We start from the raw sequence: 18,767 nt of genomic DNA, 5'->3' as shown, positions 1-18,767 counted from the left end.
ACCAAATTGAAAACAAAACAAAAAGAAAAAGAAAAAAGACAAAAATCGAAACAAAACAAAAGACAAAAAAAAAAAAAAAAACACAAAACAAAAAAAAACAGACACTCATAACAAGCTCGATAAATCTCTTAAAATATCAGATTTCAAGGTTTATAAAAAGGTTTAGTTCAGGTTGTAAAATGTAATGTGGTGCAACTCTCTATAAAGTACAGATATTTATGAATTAGTTATTCATGATATTTGCAAAGCATACTTTTTACACTGAAAAATATATTTACATTTGTTTTTGGAAAATTATGATGTATGTTCTCTCACATGGTAATGTGTTCATACTTTCATTACTTGGTTACTGTACATTACATGACATTTTAGAGTCATTAAATTGAAGCTGTTTAAAATTCAGCTTTACCTAATTATATTTTACAATATTTCAAAATAGAAAGCAGTTGTTTTAAATTGTAATCATATTTCACAAAATGACTGTTTTCACTGTATTTCTGGTGAGCATATACAACAAAAACATTTAGAAATCTTACCGACCCCAAACTTTTGAGGTTAGTGTATATTCAAGTTTTTCAAAACCACATGAAACCAACATGAGAAAGACCACGTGGCACACACACACACACACACACACACACACACATATATATATTTGACATATCGACATATTAATGACCCATGTGCATTCTACAAGAAATAAACCAACAACTTTTGTTTTGATAGATCTGCACTAGTTGCACTAAAAAGCAAACACACTCTCTGTGAGAGTTTTCAATGTGTTTCCAATAAGTTATTGGCTTCGGTCAACATTATGTGTACAGGCCTTTATAAAAGACCACACAAATACATAAAGGCGTGGGGGGGCTTTTATGATTACAAGGCACCCTCATTCACACAAAAACACAAACACACACACCCCTCTCTGGCCTCGCCTCACACAGAGCGAGGAAACTCTCAGTTTCACTCTCAGTTTAACCAGACTAGAGTCTGGTTAATAGTTCTGAAAGGCCTTCGAGCGTGCCCAGTAAAGTGCCCGGTCTACCTTCACCCTGTGCTTTCTTTTCTTAATGAGATATGACACGAGCAAACAGGACTCTGGTTGATGACATCACCACGCACTCCTTGCACACTTACTTCATGTGGTACAGGGATGTGAGCCAGGAGCAGAAGCCCTATAAAGAGAGGCAGGGAAGACAACATGTCATAAAAAGATCTGGCATATAAAAAATATAGAGGGTGTCTGGCTAGCTTAGCATCTGTGAGAATCATTTGTCTTTTAAGTGAACACGGATAACGTGACAAGTGGAAAAAAACATGCAGATGCATGCAGTATCTTTAACGTGGCTGTGATGACTTGAACCGTCATTGCACATAAAATAAAAGGAGACAGAGTGAGGTCAGAATATAAATGGACAGATAGTGTGCATAAAAGAAAATAGCGTCTAAGTGCACAGGCTCTTTTATATGACATCAGCTCTTCTTCGTAACATCGGCTGACTAATCCATGTCGACAGATTGAACTTTATTTTTGCCTCTGTATGTGTTTAAGGTACAGCAGCAGTAAATTCGCATCACCGTAAAGATGATTGATGACATTAAAACACAATATATTAGCTGTACTCATGCTTTTATTCTTTTCTAAGCAGAGGAGTTGTTGATAAGGACAAGGCTCAGTGGGGTTTCTCACTGCCAGGTGTGGTAACTTCCAACAAAGATCCTGTTTCTGCACGATCAAACCACAAAACATGTGTTTGATGTGCTCACCATGTCCTTGGTCTCTGAGTCTGATGCGCTGGATTCTGACGGGGTTTTCTCCTTCTCACTTTGTTCTCCATAGAACAGTGATGTCAAGCTACAGAACAAAGACAAACAATAAAACTGACAGGTTGAAAGCATCTCATTGTGGTTTTATATTTGTTAACATAGGTAACACTTTAGATTAGGGAACATGCTTATTAGCATACATAGTACTAGCATATTGGCTGTTTCTTAATACTTATAAAGCACATATTAATGCTTTATTCTGCATGGCCATATTCTAGATCCCTTAACCCTACCCTGTATCTAAACATAATTACTACAACAACTACCTTACTTACCATCAGTAAGCAGCAAATTAGGAGTTTACTGAGGGAAAACACTTAAATATATAAGTTCCCTGATCTGAAGTGTTACCCTGATAGCCACATATGAAATATATATATATATATATTTATATATATATATATATATATATATATATATATATAGATAGATAGATAGATAGATAGATAGATAGATAGATAGATAGATAGATAGATAGATAGATAGATAGATAGATAGATAGATAGAAATAAAACAACTAGCCCTAGTCCCATCACTGGATGAAGCCTGCTCTATTACAAATGTCCCTCTCCAGTTTCCATCGGTGCAAGGCCCAAAAGCACTAACTCAACGCCAGATCCAAAACTAGCCTCAAGATCAGAAAATTGCCAATATTTCCACCCAGGTCTCTTACAGGAAATGAAAAGAAGCAGGTACATTACTAGTGTGTGTAGACTTAATAATGTTATTACTGTGAGTGTAGACTGATGCAAATATACACACTGAGAATCAGCTGCACATTCACATTAACAGAGACTTTAATGCTACATGCTGATGCAGAATAAAGCTGCGCTGCTGCAGCAGAAGTCTTAAAACTTATGATCCAATTCCACCCACTGCTCTCATGGGGACTAAAGTGTTTTATATATATATATATATATATATATATATATATATATATATATATATATATATATATATATATATATATACATATATATATACATATATATACATATATATATATATATATATATATATATATATATATATATATATATATATATATATATATATATATATACAATGGGTTTCTTGAAAATGTAAGCAAAATTTAAATGAAATGGCGCTGACAATAAAATGCTTAAATAAATAAATAAGTGACACATATAATACATATATATAGTGGAGATAAAACATTATTAGAACAAAATTAAAGAACCTATAATCTTCTAAATTTCAAGGTCACTGCTTAGTCCTATTTGAAGTTATCCTGACAGGAGTAGAAGGGCAGTTATAAGCATATCAAATTAATTGTATTCAGAAACAAAGTATAAAAAACATACATGAGATATTTGAAAAAGAACTGATATAAATTTCAGCCACTGCACGAGAAGCTGGTCATTACAAATCTGGAATTTCAAGAAATTCGTTCAAGTCCCCCAAAAAGACCACTCGTCCACGTAAGACAAACGCATGAGAGGACAGGATAATACAGAGCTTCTCAGTTCTTACGGTACGGATCGGTCTCAGCGTGTTTAAGAGAAGTCGGACTGAAATCACACTCTGCAGTGACCAAACCTCTCAGAAATAAGAAAGGCTAGGTTCACCTTTGCTGAGGAGCATGTTGTGTGGAGAGAGGAGAAATGGACTTTGTTTTTAGTTTTTAGTCTTTTTTTAAATGCTTTGGTTTTTTTCTTAAACATGCTAGTAGAACAGTGGTATACCCACAGCTAATATTCCTCCACACTTTGAGAGATAAAGATGAATAATATTTCATAAAAAAATCTAATATTCATAGATCTATAATTTTGATCTCCAAACTATATATATATATATATATATATATATATATATATATATATATATATATATATATATATATATATATATATATATATATAAATGATATGTATATATTACATTATATTAGATATAATAATTTATATTTTATATATATCGGACCAAATAATCAGACGAATAATATACCATCATGATCCAGCTTGTGTAAACCAGCAGGTGGCACCAGGATCTCACACTGACTGCTAAGCGTTCAGTTCACTCAAACACCACACACAGTTGTTCAGTTATTTACATCTTAATGCATTCTTCAATCAGTAAACAGTTCTGAGATGATATACCTGTCGTTTTCCATAAGCAGAGCCAGGCGACCGTAGTCCCACGCTGCCTTCCTCAAACAAGAGAAGATCAGGAGCAGGAACTAGAAACACCAAACCACAGTTATATCAGCACACATATCATGCTCAAGAGTTTTAGAGTGGCCTTAATGCAAAAAAAAAAAAAAAAAAAAACCGGTACTAATTTATATGGAAACTGTTAGTAAATGATGTGCACAGTGAAATATAACTTGATATAATGCTCATATATAGAATGCAAATAATCCAGAATACACCCAGAATCCATTAAATCACTTTAAATATGTGTCAAAGCTATTGATAAAAAAAGAGTAAGAACAACCTATTTGTGTAAGCAAGCACTTGACTCACTAGAGCCCTGGGCAGCAGTGATAATTAGCCATTTCTGTGGCCGGAGAGAGGCGGGGTGAATGGTTGTCTTGGAAACTAACAGGCGGTGATGTCTGTATGCACACTTGTGCTCATAATGACTCGGGAAGGAAGAGTCAATGACAAGACAACTTAAAACACAGACTGCTGGGAAGCTACAGGTCTCTGCTGAGCTTCACCGGATGCTGGTTAGCAACTTGTTCTAAACTTAGTGGTTGAAGCATGTGGTTTCTGCCTCAGAAGCGTCACCAAAATGACTGCAAAAACAGTTCTGCTGTTTGTAATTGAATTTAAAACAATTCATTCTTTTAAGTCTGGTTTTTGAACTGAACTGATTTGATTGTGAGGTTTGACTCAAATATGCAACACGATACAAATGTTTGGGGTCAGTAAGAAAATACTTGTGTTAAGCAAGGATGTATTGATTTGACCAAAAGTGACAGTAAAGACTTTTACATTGTTACAGTTCTTATGTTATTTGTATGTTACAGTTGCAAAGTTAATATTATGTAACAAATCTATTTAAAAAAAAAATGCTGTTCTTTTAAATGTTCTGTTCATCAGAGAATAAAAAAATGTACTTTTTATTTTTTTTACCAAGAACCTATTAAGCAGCACAACTTTGATAATAATAATAATATTGATATATCATTCCTGAGCACCAAATAACCATATAAGAATGATTTTTAAAGGATCATGTCACAAAAAAGACTTTAATATACTTTATATAAATATATTTTTTTACAATATATCAAACTGTATCATTTTCTTACAATATTAAATTATAATAATATTTAAATATATAACTGTTTTTATTGTATTTTTACAAAAACATTGACTAAAAACAGACCCCAAACTGTTGAACAATAGTGTAGTTTAGATTGTACAGACATGCATAAATGAGTTAAATGAAAAAGAAAAACGTTTCTCTTTTATAGATCAGATAGGTGCCATGGGAAAGAGCCAGAGTCATATTTTATTCCAAAATCAAATAACTTGTCATTAGTTGAATTTTTTAAATTGTAACACTATTTTCATGACAACTAGACAAACTCTTCTCTCAAATTCTCATGAATGAAAAAATCCAATATTTTGTATTGTAATAATATAAATATAATGTATATTTAATAATTTAAAATATTAGTAGTAGTATTAATTATTATTATTATTATTATTATTATTATTATTATTATTATTATTATTATGTAAATACAGAGAAATACAATATACTCAATATGAGGGCTAGGACATCCGAGCCCAATTTTATGGAAACTATTTATTTTTTATTTATTTATTTTTATTAATTTTTAGGTCAAACACAAATCACATTCTCATAACCCTTAAAAGTAATAACCCTTAATCATAATACTAAAAGAAAATATGTTAGATGCACTTGACATTAAATGCATGTCATGCAGTTGCAGCTAAACAATGCTGCAGAATGTTTTGAATATGTTGTACTGTACCAGCCACAGAACGACGTTGATGGCGAGGACGGTGGGGACTCCTCCGAAGGGCAGGCCTTGCAGGACGCTGCTGCGCGAGTGAGAGCGATAACATCTCTCCGCTGTGCTGTTCTCCTCCATCAGTGAGTCCAGGAAACTCCTGACGTCCAGCTCCTCCACAGAATGGCCACCGCCTGCAGGCCAGGACTCAAACGTACCCAGCGGGTCGGAGCGCACCGCCATGCCTGTGGCACGAGTCTCAGGAAGCCCTTCAAACTGTCAAAGCATCACTGAGGAGAGACGACAACAAACTATCAAATTAATCAGGTGAAACGTTCAAAAAGATAATAACACTTAATGTACTATAGTGACAAATGATGATGTCAACTACTGGAAAAAATACAAAATTATTCAATCTGTTAGTTACTGTTAACTAAAACTTCCAGTGCCTTTGCAAATAAAAAATAATAATAAATTATTATTATTATCAAATCAACATATTAGAATGATTTCTGAAGGATCATGTGACACTGAAGACTGGATAAATGACGCTGAAAATTCAGCTTTGCATCACAGGAATAAATAAGTTTCAAAATATATTAAAACAGATGTCTAATTAACTGAATTTACAAAATATAAAAAAATTTAATATTGTTAAATGTAACCATAACAGTGCCCCTATTTTCTGTGTCTTAATATATTACATTTCTTTCTGGTTTCTGATTTTCATGATTTAATGCAAATGTATTATCAAAAACACTGGTAATCGCACGAATACAAAAAAAAAAAAAAAATCATTTTTAAAATGTAATCAAATTAAATTTAGCAAACAAATTGCTACACAACAGAGGTTTACTGTTTAAATTAAACTGTACTTTAAATTGTATTGCTTTTGAGAAAATATTCTACTGAACAATAGTAATATATTTCTGTCACACTTTCTTAAAGTTATTCTTTTTTTTTTTTTTTTTGAAGGGTTGTAGTGAAGATCTTTGTGTTTCTGTGTTGTGAGATGAAGTTCATGTGGAGTGTCTTCATATAGTGAAATGATACACGAATGCAAATGCAAAAAAAAAAAAGGGATTAAAGTTGAAGAAGAAGTGAATTTTATTTTATTTTTTTATAGGCCCTGTTCAATTGTTATGGCTGGATTCTGTGATTTTGTCCACACATTTCTGAGGTGCTCAGGTTTAGCAGTTAAAGCACTGTGCATTAAATGCTGACAACAGTAAAATTCGAACAAACATTTCTAAACCTTTAAACAAACACTGGGGTAGCTCAAAGCACCACTTTCATTCAGTTTAACAGATGTTTCGTTTATCTTTATGAATATTGCCCTCAATTACATTAATAAGAACAAACAAACCCAGCTCTCTAGTCTGTTGATATTACAGATAATGATGTGCCTTAAACTGCTGGTTACCATAATAAAAAAACATCTCCCAACTCACACTTTTAGACTTTACATCAGTCAGCTAATTCCCAGAAAATAACTTTAAGATGTCCATCATCTCAAGTCATGCAGGAACACGTTGACTTTAATAAATCTTATCTTTGAAATATTCTCAGATTAAACATGCTACAACTAGTGCATGTGTTCCTATTACCTATCATCAACACTGTTAAGAGAAAGAGAGAGAGAGAAAGCAGAAGGTAATTTTAGTTATAATGATGATGTAATTTCTTGTTGTGTGTAATGTTAATCAGATGGCCATCTAAAATAAAACCAAAACACACATCAGAATTTTGAAATTTTGAAAATGTACCGTCACTTCATAAGGTTCCCATGGCAATATGGGGAAAATGGCGCTTTACTTGTGTGAAGTAAACCAACACAACATTTTTCAACTTTCTGCTAATATATATATATATATATATTAGCAGAAAGTTGAAAAATGTTGTGTTGGTTTACTTCACACAAGTAAAGCGCCATTTTCCCCATATCGACAATTTATTCGGCAAAAGAGCGGCGTATTTGAAAAAATGCGACCCGCATAAATATGCGGCCTTTGGCTGATTATGCATTAAATCAGGCGATCGCATAATCGCGTTTTTTCTGGAGGGACTGATAAGTAGCAGTGCAATATGGCTGCTGAATACCAGCAGTGCTGATATACAGCCATATCGCACTGTTACTTGTGTGATATTGCACATATAATACAACATAGCACTAATATATTAAAGCTCCAATATGTAGGAATTTTGTAATAAAATATCCGAAAATAACTTCCAGTGTGATATATTTCCTCCAGTTGTGTCCTTACAATATCTCCAAAGTCTCCAAAGATTTTTTATTTCAGTGAAATTCCGATTTTAAACAAGGGGCAAGGAACTCGACCGGAAGTTGAAGTCGGGTGGGGGCTGCCATCTTTTAGCAGAACTTCACTTGCGTTAGCATTCCCATTGACTCCCATTCATTTTGGCATCACTTTGACAGCGAATAACTTTACATCTGAGACGTTTAAAGACTCTGTTTGTCCATTATTTATTTCTAAAGATACACGACAATGTATAAAGGGCTCCATTACCTTCTATGTTACATTATGGCCCCGTATAAACAGTTTTTGTAAAAAATAGGCTAACGATTGCGTCATAACCACTCGGCTCTCTGTCGCATTACCGTACAGACAGGAGGAGAAGCTCGCAGGCAATTAACTTAATATGGCGTACTGGCGTTACATTTTAAAATACTATACAAAATAATTAATCAGAATACTTACTCCTGCTCACTCACGACAAAAAACTCCCCGCTCAAGCTCGCCGTCTCTGCAAGATTAACGATGGCAGTTTGCACGCACAGCTACTAGAAGATTTACATCTGGCAGACAGGTTGCTGACGTCGTCAAGCTTCGTTTGAGTCTGCGCGTCAGAAACGGAAGTGCTAAAAAACGCTAAAATTGGGCTTCATTTGTCTCAATTGAGTTCCAATGGGGTCGCTGTGTCCATTTCTTTTACTGTCTATGATTTTAAATAACTGGCCGTCCCGGAAAAGAAATGTCGCTTCTCAGTGACGCAATGTCCGCTCTATACTTTGTTTCCGGTGTAGACCATGTGATGTTCCACCACACCGGAATATCACATGGTCAAATGCGGAAGTGGTGGTTATGTTATAGCCGCGCGTATGGTTTGGTTGTCATTGTTATGGATCACGATTACTCTTTGGTGAGTATTGAAGTGCCAGTAAAACGTAAGCGTCCATATTCGGATACACGCAGACTGTTTGACAAACGGAGGAATAAAACCAGGATAAATATCGCCCAGGCGTTTACGAGATGGAGAGAGCTGCGTGAAAATCTTGGACTTGACAGAGACTCTCTGCTCTTGCGAGTGTATTGATAGACAGGTAAGCAAATCAATTATTTATTTTGTTATTGTACAATTAACGTAATAGTTACAGTAAAGATGGTCCAGGTCTCATCTGGATTTGATAATTCCAGTGAGGATGTATCTGTGTTTCCCTGCAACACATGCAACTGTCAATAATATCACTTATAAACAAAGTTATATTGCTCTTTGTACTAAGGTAAGGATTTTTATCACGTGTGGTGACCGAGATTATGGCAGTACAATTAAATACAATCGGATATGTGTTGTTAAAAATATATTTAGTCATTACTTGCAAATGTTCATTCAAATTTACTTTTAGAACGATTGGTTTGAGCACGTTAAACAACAAGGCATTAACCATAAACACGTAACACTGCACAAATGCACTAACATTAACCCAACAAATCATTTAACAAATAGCTGTAAGTTGTAACGGGATAATATAGTATAACATTTCACGTTCCTTGGAGTTCATTAATTATGATGACATAAAATAATACGATCAGATATACAGGTAATACAAAAACGAATAAATTACCTCATCCGTGATCATGATTCGTTTATCCAATTTAGATACATTGCTATGGTGAAAACGCATTAAAAAAGACATCTCCCATCGTCACCTGCTTCATAGCATCATCAAGCTTCGCACTTTGTTATTGTTGGAAATCCGCCCTCTTGTGGTCAAAAATCGCATACTGGAGCTTTAAAGGAACACTCCACCGTTTTTTGAAATAGGGCTTATTCACATTATTTCCTACATTTAGATAGGTGGGCAAATGCATTTTTGTGTCAGTGCATGCATTGTTTTAGTTTGACTGGGTCGGCGTTAGCTTAGCTTAGCACAATGAATGGAATCCTTTGTTGCCAGCTAGCATGGCCTGAGTAAAAGTGATCAAAAAAATAAAAAAACCCACCTAATTACTTCTTGTGGCCTGCGTATTCACAACGAGTACAAATAGCGATCCAGATTAACACTAGGCGATTTCCTAGGCAGATATTGGCTTGGGACTATATTATGGGGAAGCACAGAAGAAAGCACTGCTACTTCGGCGCAGAGATATCACGCAACACATGAAAACATCAACTCTATGTGAATACAGGTATAATATGGGTCGATCTATACATGCGTCATGATTAAAATAATCACTTACTCTGTGGACAGCTGAACATTTGGTCCATTCGGCGTGGGGCGTTTTTTCCAGTTCACTTTGTCACACCGGAAAAAAAAATCGAGTACTGCAGAATGGATCAGCGCCGTGAAATCCTCTGTAGATGTGACACAACTTCGGGCACGCTCATCTTGATCTGACGTGTTGAGCCTGGTCATCAATGGCAAAAACATGTCCCACTCTCTACAGCACAGACACTCTATTTCCGTCGGCATAGATTGGCATATTCCCCCACATTCACACCACCAGTTCATGTTGGCTCTCATCCTCACGTCCTGAGGCTGTTGAGCGATCGCAACTAATACACGCTGTCACGGGAGGAGCACAAGACAGACACAGTGGGCGTGGCGTCAGGCCTCGGAGAGGCTTTTATTAACAGAAATCATAAAACAAAGGGGATAAAAGTGGCCAAAGGGGGAAAGTGTCCAAAATAACAGGGAATCTGGTGTCCTCGTCGTGCTGCGGGATTTGTGTAGGTCGGGCAGTGTTCATCAAGGAAGGGTCCAGGTAAGGGGCGGAGTCCGGCGGCCGCACGCGCTCCCCTCCTTGGTCCGGGGCGCGAGGGGCGGCGGCTTCCTCTAGCGGCCGCATCTCTCTCGTCGGCCGCGGCGCTGGTAGGGGATGGACGGCCCGGCATCCTGGCCCGTCGGCCGTGTATACGGGTGCGGTTCCCTTCCGGATCGCGGGTCCGGCAGCTCACGTCTTGGTGGTGCGGGAGTCCCTCAACGCACCCTTCCTGAACCCACGAGGACACCAGTGTGCATGCACGGGGAAGAGACCGGTCTCCTGAGGAGAGGCGCGTTGGGCTTTTAAACAGCGGCGGTAATGAGGCTCCACTTCCTTCAGGTGTGCCCCATCACACGCCGCCAGCCCTGACTCGTCCAGCGCCCCTCCTCTCACACACCCACTCCAGTCGGGAGCCTGGTGAAGGGCGGCGATTTAGGACGGGGTGCCGGTGACAATCAGGGAGGAGGCAGCTGACTCGTCACATTCCCCCTCCCAAGCGACATCCCCGTCCCCAGGGCGCCACCCACACGGGAGTGCTACCATCCTCAACCAGGCTCCAAACGGTCGGAGTGGGCGGGGCTTCCTCTCCGGGCGGTCCTCCCTCTCGCAGCGCACCAGAACAGGGACAGAGAAACCGGGTTTTAGTGACAGCCTCAACCAACCACAGGGTAAAATGACAATGGAAAAGTCACTTACCCCTTGTGTGGCTGGGAGGCTGTCCCCAGTTTTCCTCCGTCCCAGTCTGGGTTCTCACGAACGTTTGCAAGCGAGAGGGGGTGACGTCACCAGACGTTTCCCAACTGCGCTGTCTAGGCTCCGCCTGCCCGCATTCTCCACCAGTGTCACGGGAGGAGCACAAGACAGACACAGTGGGCGTGGCGTCAGGCCTCGGAGAGGCTTTTATTAACAGAAATCATAAAACAAAGGGGATAAAAGTGGCCAAAGGGGGAAAGTGTCCAAAATAACAGGGAATCTGGTGTCCTCGTCGTGCTGCGGGATTTGTGTAGGTCGGGCAGTGTTCATCAAGGAAGGGTCCAGGTAAGGGGCGGAGTCCGGCGGCCGCACGCGCTCCCCTCCTTGGTCCGGGGCGCGAGGGGCGGCGGCTTCCTCTAGCGGCCGCATCTCTCTCGTCGGCCGCGGCGCTGGTAGGGGATGGACGGCCCGGCATCCTGGCCCGTCGGCCGTGTATACGGGTGCGGTTCCCTTCCGGATCGCGGGTCCGGCAGCTCACGTCTTGGTGGTGCGGGAGTCCCTCAACGCACCCTTCCTGAACCCACGAGGACACCAGTGTGCATGCACGGGGAAGAGACCGGTCTCCTGAGGAGAGGCGCGTTGGGCTTTTAAACAGCGGCGGTAATGAGGCTCCACTTCCTTCAGGTGTGCCCCATCACACGCCGCCAGCCCTGACTCGTCCAGCGCCCCTCCTCTCACACACCCACTCCAGTCGGGAGCCTGGTGAAGGGCGGCGATTTAGGACGGGGTGCCGGTGACAATCAGGGAGGAGGCAGCTGACTCGTCACAACGCGCATATAAATTTCACTCGCGGCTGGCTTGACGGTGTTTTTCTGAAGTGCGGCTGGCTTGACCGCAGTCTCCTACTGTCGTTCTATTTCCAAAGCACGCAGCTCGTCTTCTGTAAACTCTGGTTCAAATAGGTATGGTTCTGGTTCTTGACTGTCTGAGAAGTCACCCTCTTCGTCTCTCTCAAAATCAGCCATGTTCATCGCCATTCGTGTACTGTAAGGAAAATAGCCAGGCAGCTACTATTCACGCCGGTATGTTGACGGAAGTCGTGGGATTTCATGTGTTGCGTGATATCTCTGCGCCGAAGTAGCAGTGCTTCGCCTAAGCAGCAGTGCTTCGCCTGTGCTTCCCCATAATATAGTCCCAAGCCAATATCTGCCTAGGAAATCGCCTAGTGTTAATCTGGATCGCTATTTGTACTCGTTGTGAATACGCAGTCCACAAGAAGTAATTAGGTGGGTTTTTTTTATTTTTTTGATCACTTTTACTCAGGCCATGCTAGCTGGCAACAAAGGATTCCATTCATTGTGCTAAGCTAAGCTAACGCCGACCCAGTCAAACTAAAACAATGCATGCACTGACACAAAAATGCATTTGTCCACCTATCTAAATGTAGGAAATAATGTGAATAAGCCCTATTTCAAAAAAAGGTGGAGTGTTCCTTTAAATCTATTAACATTTTTATATCTTTACATTTAGCTTACAGTTACAGATTAGCTCTTACAGTGATATTAGCAGTCAAGTATGCAACCAAGTTTACATGATAAAACTTGGTATCTAAATAGGGTCTTACAGTAATCAACCAGTATGTAAGATCTTGTCGATGGAAAATAATGCAACATCCCACATAATTCACTTCTTTTGCTGTCAGCACAAACAAATAACCAATAGCACCCAAGGTCGCTGCACTGTCTCAGACAAAGAATTTGATTTACAGTCTGACTCTCATCCTCTGGCCATGGGTTAGGATAAAATAAAATAAATATTATATCACAGGTTAAGAAATTACTATTATGATAAGTAAGCAATTTCTTTCTCTAAACGTGCATACACAGATTTTATACTTTAAAGTCCTAATGCTGTACATAAACAACATGATGTCCTATTAAAATACATGATAACATTATTTATGTCATATCATATTCCTCAAAATGAAGTATTATCTCGTTTTGATAGGTGCTTGTTTTGTAGTTTACTTGAAAAGACTATGAGTAAAAGAAGAAACACATTAGCATCTTCAGTCCCATGGCTGTGGGGGTGAGCAGCTGGAGATGCAAAGAGCCAAAGCCACCTGAGTGCCTGATGAAACGCTGGAAAAATGACACAAAGACACCTCTCATGTAGCAGAGAATCATTGGGTGTAAACCCAACAAGAGCTTCCTGCCAAGTGTCCAGTACAAACAAACCCTTCAATGTTGCTCAAGCTCAGTGCAGTGCAAAGGAAATCAATGATCTGCTTTACACTAAATAACTCATCATATGCTGACATTTGAAAATAGCAAAATAAAAATCTCAATCATAAATTAATATCAATGTATCAAGATCACTATCTGGAAACATTTGCGATGAAAAGTGTTTTCTAGGATTGTAAAATACATACAGTGTATATGATTCATACTGAAGTCTAATTTAATACTGTATACTAATAATAAAAAATATATATATATGAGAAATATTATATATATTTACATATATCTCAGCTTTTATTAATAATTTCTGAAAGATCACGTGAAACTGAAGACTGGAGTAACGATGCTAATAAAAATTCATCTTTGCATCACAGGAATAAATAATATTTAAAATATATTAAAATTGAAAACTATTATTTAAATGTTCAATAATATTTCACAATATTAAATATACTGGCATACATTCTTTTTTTGATTTTTTAAGAAAATAATTTATTTTGTTAATGTACACAAATGTCTGTCAATTACTGAACTGACAGGTAATGAAGAACTAAAAATAATATCACAACACCATGCAACCAGAATCATATGATGCTATTCTCTTCTGTGTTGGACATTTGGACCACATACATGAATATATGATGCCTTTGGGGCTAGAATTAAATATTTGATTGCCCTAAATCTAAACCACATGAATCAACCACAGTATTTGTCCACACAGTAAAACCATTTGTCAACTCAAATCCCATTACTTGCTTGAGCAAGCACATGATTTTGGATTATGTATGAAAAAAGGAGAAAGACCTGATACAGCAAAAGGCAAGACATAAATTACATTGTGAGCTCTAATCGACTTATTAAATGAAACTTGACAAATCACAAGGATAAAGATAAAAATGTTATGCCCCCATGAAAATAACAATTACCTTTAATAATACAATATCAGAGTCTAATGTCTCTACCGGAGAGATCAGTGATTCAATCTTCAACATGCTTTTATTCTCACAGTACTTCTTGTTTGTGTTAGGCTTGCATCTTTTACTCTGAATGTAGGTTAGATTTCTGTTTCCTCCAAATCAGCTCTCAGATCCTGAGTGCTCCTGAATACAAATGAGTCACAGTGTCACATTCTTTTTGCATTCACTCAGTGTGTTTTGGAAGTAATCTTGCTTCCTAAACAGAGAGGTACAGGCTACTGCTGTAACATATTTTTTGTGGTTGCCTTTCAAGGGAACTTCTAACTGCGTCCTCTAGGGGTCGCTATAGGGAACACCTCGTCATGACCCATGTCTTAAGCATACATTGAAAAAAAAACAACGAGTTGGCGACAGCCTCTTACGTCACTACAGGCGCGACTATAAATCGGCACTGGGAGCGCACGTCATTCTCTTCTTCGTCTTCACTGACTGTTCTGTTCTGGTAAGAGCAATCTTTTTCTGTCTATCATGGCGACTACTAGCAAGCGTTTAGACAATGTGTGCATGCGTGTCTGCGTTATTTGGCACCTGATGACACACAAAATCTTTGCGTCATTTGTTTGGTTGAAGATCACGCACGCAATATCTTTGAGGAGGCAATCTGCGTGCATTGTGAGCGTTTTTTTCAATGAAAAAGCTCCGCACTCATTCATCTTTTTCCGAGAAAAAAGGGGGAAGACAGCCATCTGCTTCCCGCGGTTCAGGACCTGCCGCTGCTGAGGCACCGAGGAGAATGAGCTTGTGAGAATTACAGGTGAATCTGTCTGAGTGGTTTAGAGAGGGACTTTCCATTCACGCTAGTCGGCAGCGGACGAGAGAGAGCCTCGGGAGAATGATGTTATATCTTTAACACTTTCTTTGAGGATATTTGAGGATGGTGAAAAAGTTGAGGTTGAGCCTTCTCAATCCTCCTGCCCTGCGTATGTAGAGCTGTTGGAGTTTATGGATCGCAACAAGTGTTATCTTTCTGACCATAGCCCTCCAGCTCATGTGAGCCTTCCAATGGTTTCAGAATAAGGGTTGTGCCGACATCAAGGCAATGTGCAAAAGTGGCTATGAGAAAAATTCCCCCTGTAGAAAGAGCTTTCTTTCTGTGGGGGAGACCCCGTCTCTTAATCTCCCTCCTTGCCATCTAAGCCCCTTCAAGAAATACATCTTGCTTAAATGGCAAGGCACACGCAGAAGCAGGTCAGGCTGTGGCTTCATTACACATGATGGTGGTGCTTCAAGCATATCAGACTGATCTGCTAAAAGACCTGGATAGAGGCAAGGGCCTTTCTCCTGGTCAGGTAGCCGAAATGCACTGAACACTGCACCAAGCGGGCTGCCTCTGCCAGGGGCAGGACTATGGCGGTCATGGTGGTAGCAGAGAGACATCTGTGGATGAACCTGGCAGACATCGGGAAGAAAGAAAAAGCTTTCTTCTCGATGTTCAGGTTTTGCCTTCTGAACTATTCGGTATTTCCATTGAGATGGTAATCGAGAAGTTCAGGGAGACAAAGGCGCGCTTCGCTGCTTTCAGATTATTCATTCCAAGAAGGTCCATGTCTGAGCCCGAACAGCATAGGGGTAATGGTCCATCTCGAAGCATCAAGCGGGAAGTACAGGTGGCAGTTAAGGAAGTGTTCTTGTATATGCTGCCTCAGGTGATCCCTTTGAGCCTTTGAGGAACCCTTTGATCCCCTGGTGATGGTGGAGTCGTTTAACGCGTATCCAGAGGGTTAAAGGAATCTTTCTTGATTCCAAGCCTTCAGCTCTACACCGGGCTGAGGCCCTAACAATTAAGCTCAGTATGTAGCTTAGGCCTTCGGCCGTAAAAGGTACTGTCACAGACAGCTGTCTAAACGTCCCAGGGGCAACTCACATGAAAATGTTAGAGTTGGTACTTAGTGTTTGCCATGATTCTGGCCTGCACTCCCCTCAGCATGGCGGCATGGGTATACTGTTCCCCATAGCGACCCCTAGAGGTCGCAGTTTGAAGTTCCCTTGAAAGGGAACATCTCAGGTTATGAATGTAACCATGGTTCCCTGAGTAGGGAACAAGACACTGCATCCTTCAGACGAACAAGTGAATGACGTGTTCTCCCGGTGCCTGTTAATAGTCGCACCGGTAGTGACGTCAGAGGCTGTCGCCACACAACTCATTGGTGTTTTTTCAATGTATGCTTCAGACACTCCCCATAGCAACCCCTAGAGGACGCAGTGTCTCGTTCCCTACTCAGGGGGGACCATGGTTACATTCGTAACCTGAGACGTTTTCATTCAAGGAAAAAAAAAATACAAATAGCTTTAAAAGCAATTTCTAAAATAAACAGTATGAAATAATCTAGTAATTTAGGGATGTAATATTTAACATTCAAAAATCCATAGCTTATCTATAGCTTATTCAAAATTGCAAATAAGTGAGTAACCACTATTTTCTGTTTCAAACTTAGACATAGTATCTTTAGGTTATAATAACATTGAAAATTATAAACATTATAAAAAAATAGGGGTGAAATGGCTTATGCTCTAAACTACAGTGAGCACTTTTAAATAAGGCCTACTACAAGGTTACAGTTAAATACAAAAAATTTAATTACTATTTATTTTTAAATATAACAAGCAAAACTCAACTTCAAAAATAAGGCCTGTATTCCTGTCTTGTGTTGTGTTTTCCTCCCCCAAGTGCTTCATGTTCATTTTAAGCCCATGTTTGATCTCAGGTGTGTTTCCCTAATTACACCATGTATTTAATTCAATTAAAAAAAATTGTGTTTAATGCATTTTGGAACAAAACTCCTCATATACAGGGGCGTCATTAGTTGACGTGGGGCCCCAGTATGAGGTAGGGAGCATTCGCGATCATGTTACTGAGGAGAGGGTTCATCTTCGGTCCATTTGCCACAGCCCCGGTGCGATCGCACAAGTTGCACCCCCATAAGGACAGCCCTGTTTATATATTTATGTTTGTGTGCTATTAATATGTATTATTAAATATATATATATTGAATATTAATTAGAGGTCGACTGATAGTGGATTTTGCCGATACCTATAGCTAGGTTGGACCACACTGGCCGATACGGATTAATTAACTGATAGTTCTTCAAATGCATACTGAACAAAAAACGAAAATAGTGCTTTATTTAAAAAAAACAAAAACAAAACAGTACTCAATCATACTAGAAGTATAAGTAATAATAAAAGTAATAATAATATTAATAGTAAATGTTTAAATTACCACAAAATTTGTTTTATTTTTTCCTAAATTCTGCTTTATTTTTCTCCAAAATGTGTTATTTCAGTTAGAATTTTGTTTTTCACTTTAAATATTTCTCCACTCTGTTTTAATAGTTAAACTTTATTAATCAAAAAGAAAGTCTAATTAAAACAATTAAACTTATACATATTTACATAAATGTAATAAAATGTAATAAATAAATAAATTTATTACATGTTTAGGACCCTAGGAAATGTTTTATTTTTCTTACCATATTTTTATTGTTAACAAATTCTGTGTTTTAGCATGTCTAATTATATGATTGCATAGAACAACTTAATTTATTCATTTTCTTCTTAAAGAAGTCTTATGTTTTTTTTCCCTCAAAAATTCATTGTTGTGTATAAATTTTTTCTGGTTATCCAAATCAAGGCATGAAACATTCATTTCATTTATCTTTTAATTACTGAAAATTAAGCAAACTTCTTTTTGGCAAAAAATGCTCAATATACAATTTTTTATGTACATTAACAATGATTTGGGGCAAATATAATGTAATTTAACTGGAAAAACTATGTGAATGGCACTCTGTGGCAGGATTTTCTGTCAGCTGCATTTAAATCAGGGTCTGAAGTTTCTCTCTCTGTTCAGTGTGCAGCATCACGTGTGTAAACAAATAGCACATGCAGTCAATGATTTCAACCAAGCTCTGGCACTGTATAATGAAACAGACCCTTTTCAGCCGCTCCAGCAATGGACTCAAACCCGGAAAAGAACCGCCATGGGATTTTTGCCGATAACTTTGTTCCAGCAAGCAAAACCGATGCATCAGTCGACCTCTAATATTTATGCTTAAAGGGATAGTTCACCCAAAA

At 38.5% G+C, this 18,767-nt stretch overlaps 1 protein-coding gene across 1 annotated transcript in view; it reads right to left on the bottom strand.

The window, feature by feature from the left end:
• LOC127933423 (calcium permeable stress-gated cation channel 1) overlaps positions 1-18,767 on the bottom strand; it is a 57,113-nt gene that overhangs the window by 24,649 nt on the left and 13,697 nt on the right. The window contains exons 2-5 of the mRNA XM_052530424.1: positions 5,798-6,066; positions 3,948-4,027; positions 1,768-1,855; positions 1,138-1,175 (exon numbers count right to left, since the gene is read on the bottom strand). Of these exons, the coding sequence (XP_052386384.1) occupies positions 1,138-1,175; positions 1,768-1,855; positions 3,948-4,027; positions 5,798-6,019 (428 nt within the window). The 5' untranslated portion in view covers positions 6,020-6,066. The remainder of the gene's footprint in view (positions 1-1,137; positions 1,176-1,767; positions 1,856-3,947; positions 4,028-5,797; positions 6,067-18,767) is intronic.

The sequence above is a fragment of the Carassius gibelio genome, chromosome A17 (assembly GCF_023724105.1).
Source record: "Carassius gibelio isolate Cgi1373 ecotype wild population from Czech Republic chromosome A17, carGib1.2-hapl.c, whole genome shotgun sequence".
In the NCBI taxonomy this organism is placed as follows: Eukaryota; Metazoa; Chordata; class Actinopteri; order Cypriniformes; family Cyprinidae; genus Carassius; species Carassius gibelio.
Note: the sequence above shows the minus strand (reverse complement) of the source record. Positions and strands in the feature narration are given on the sequence as shown.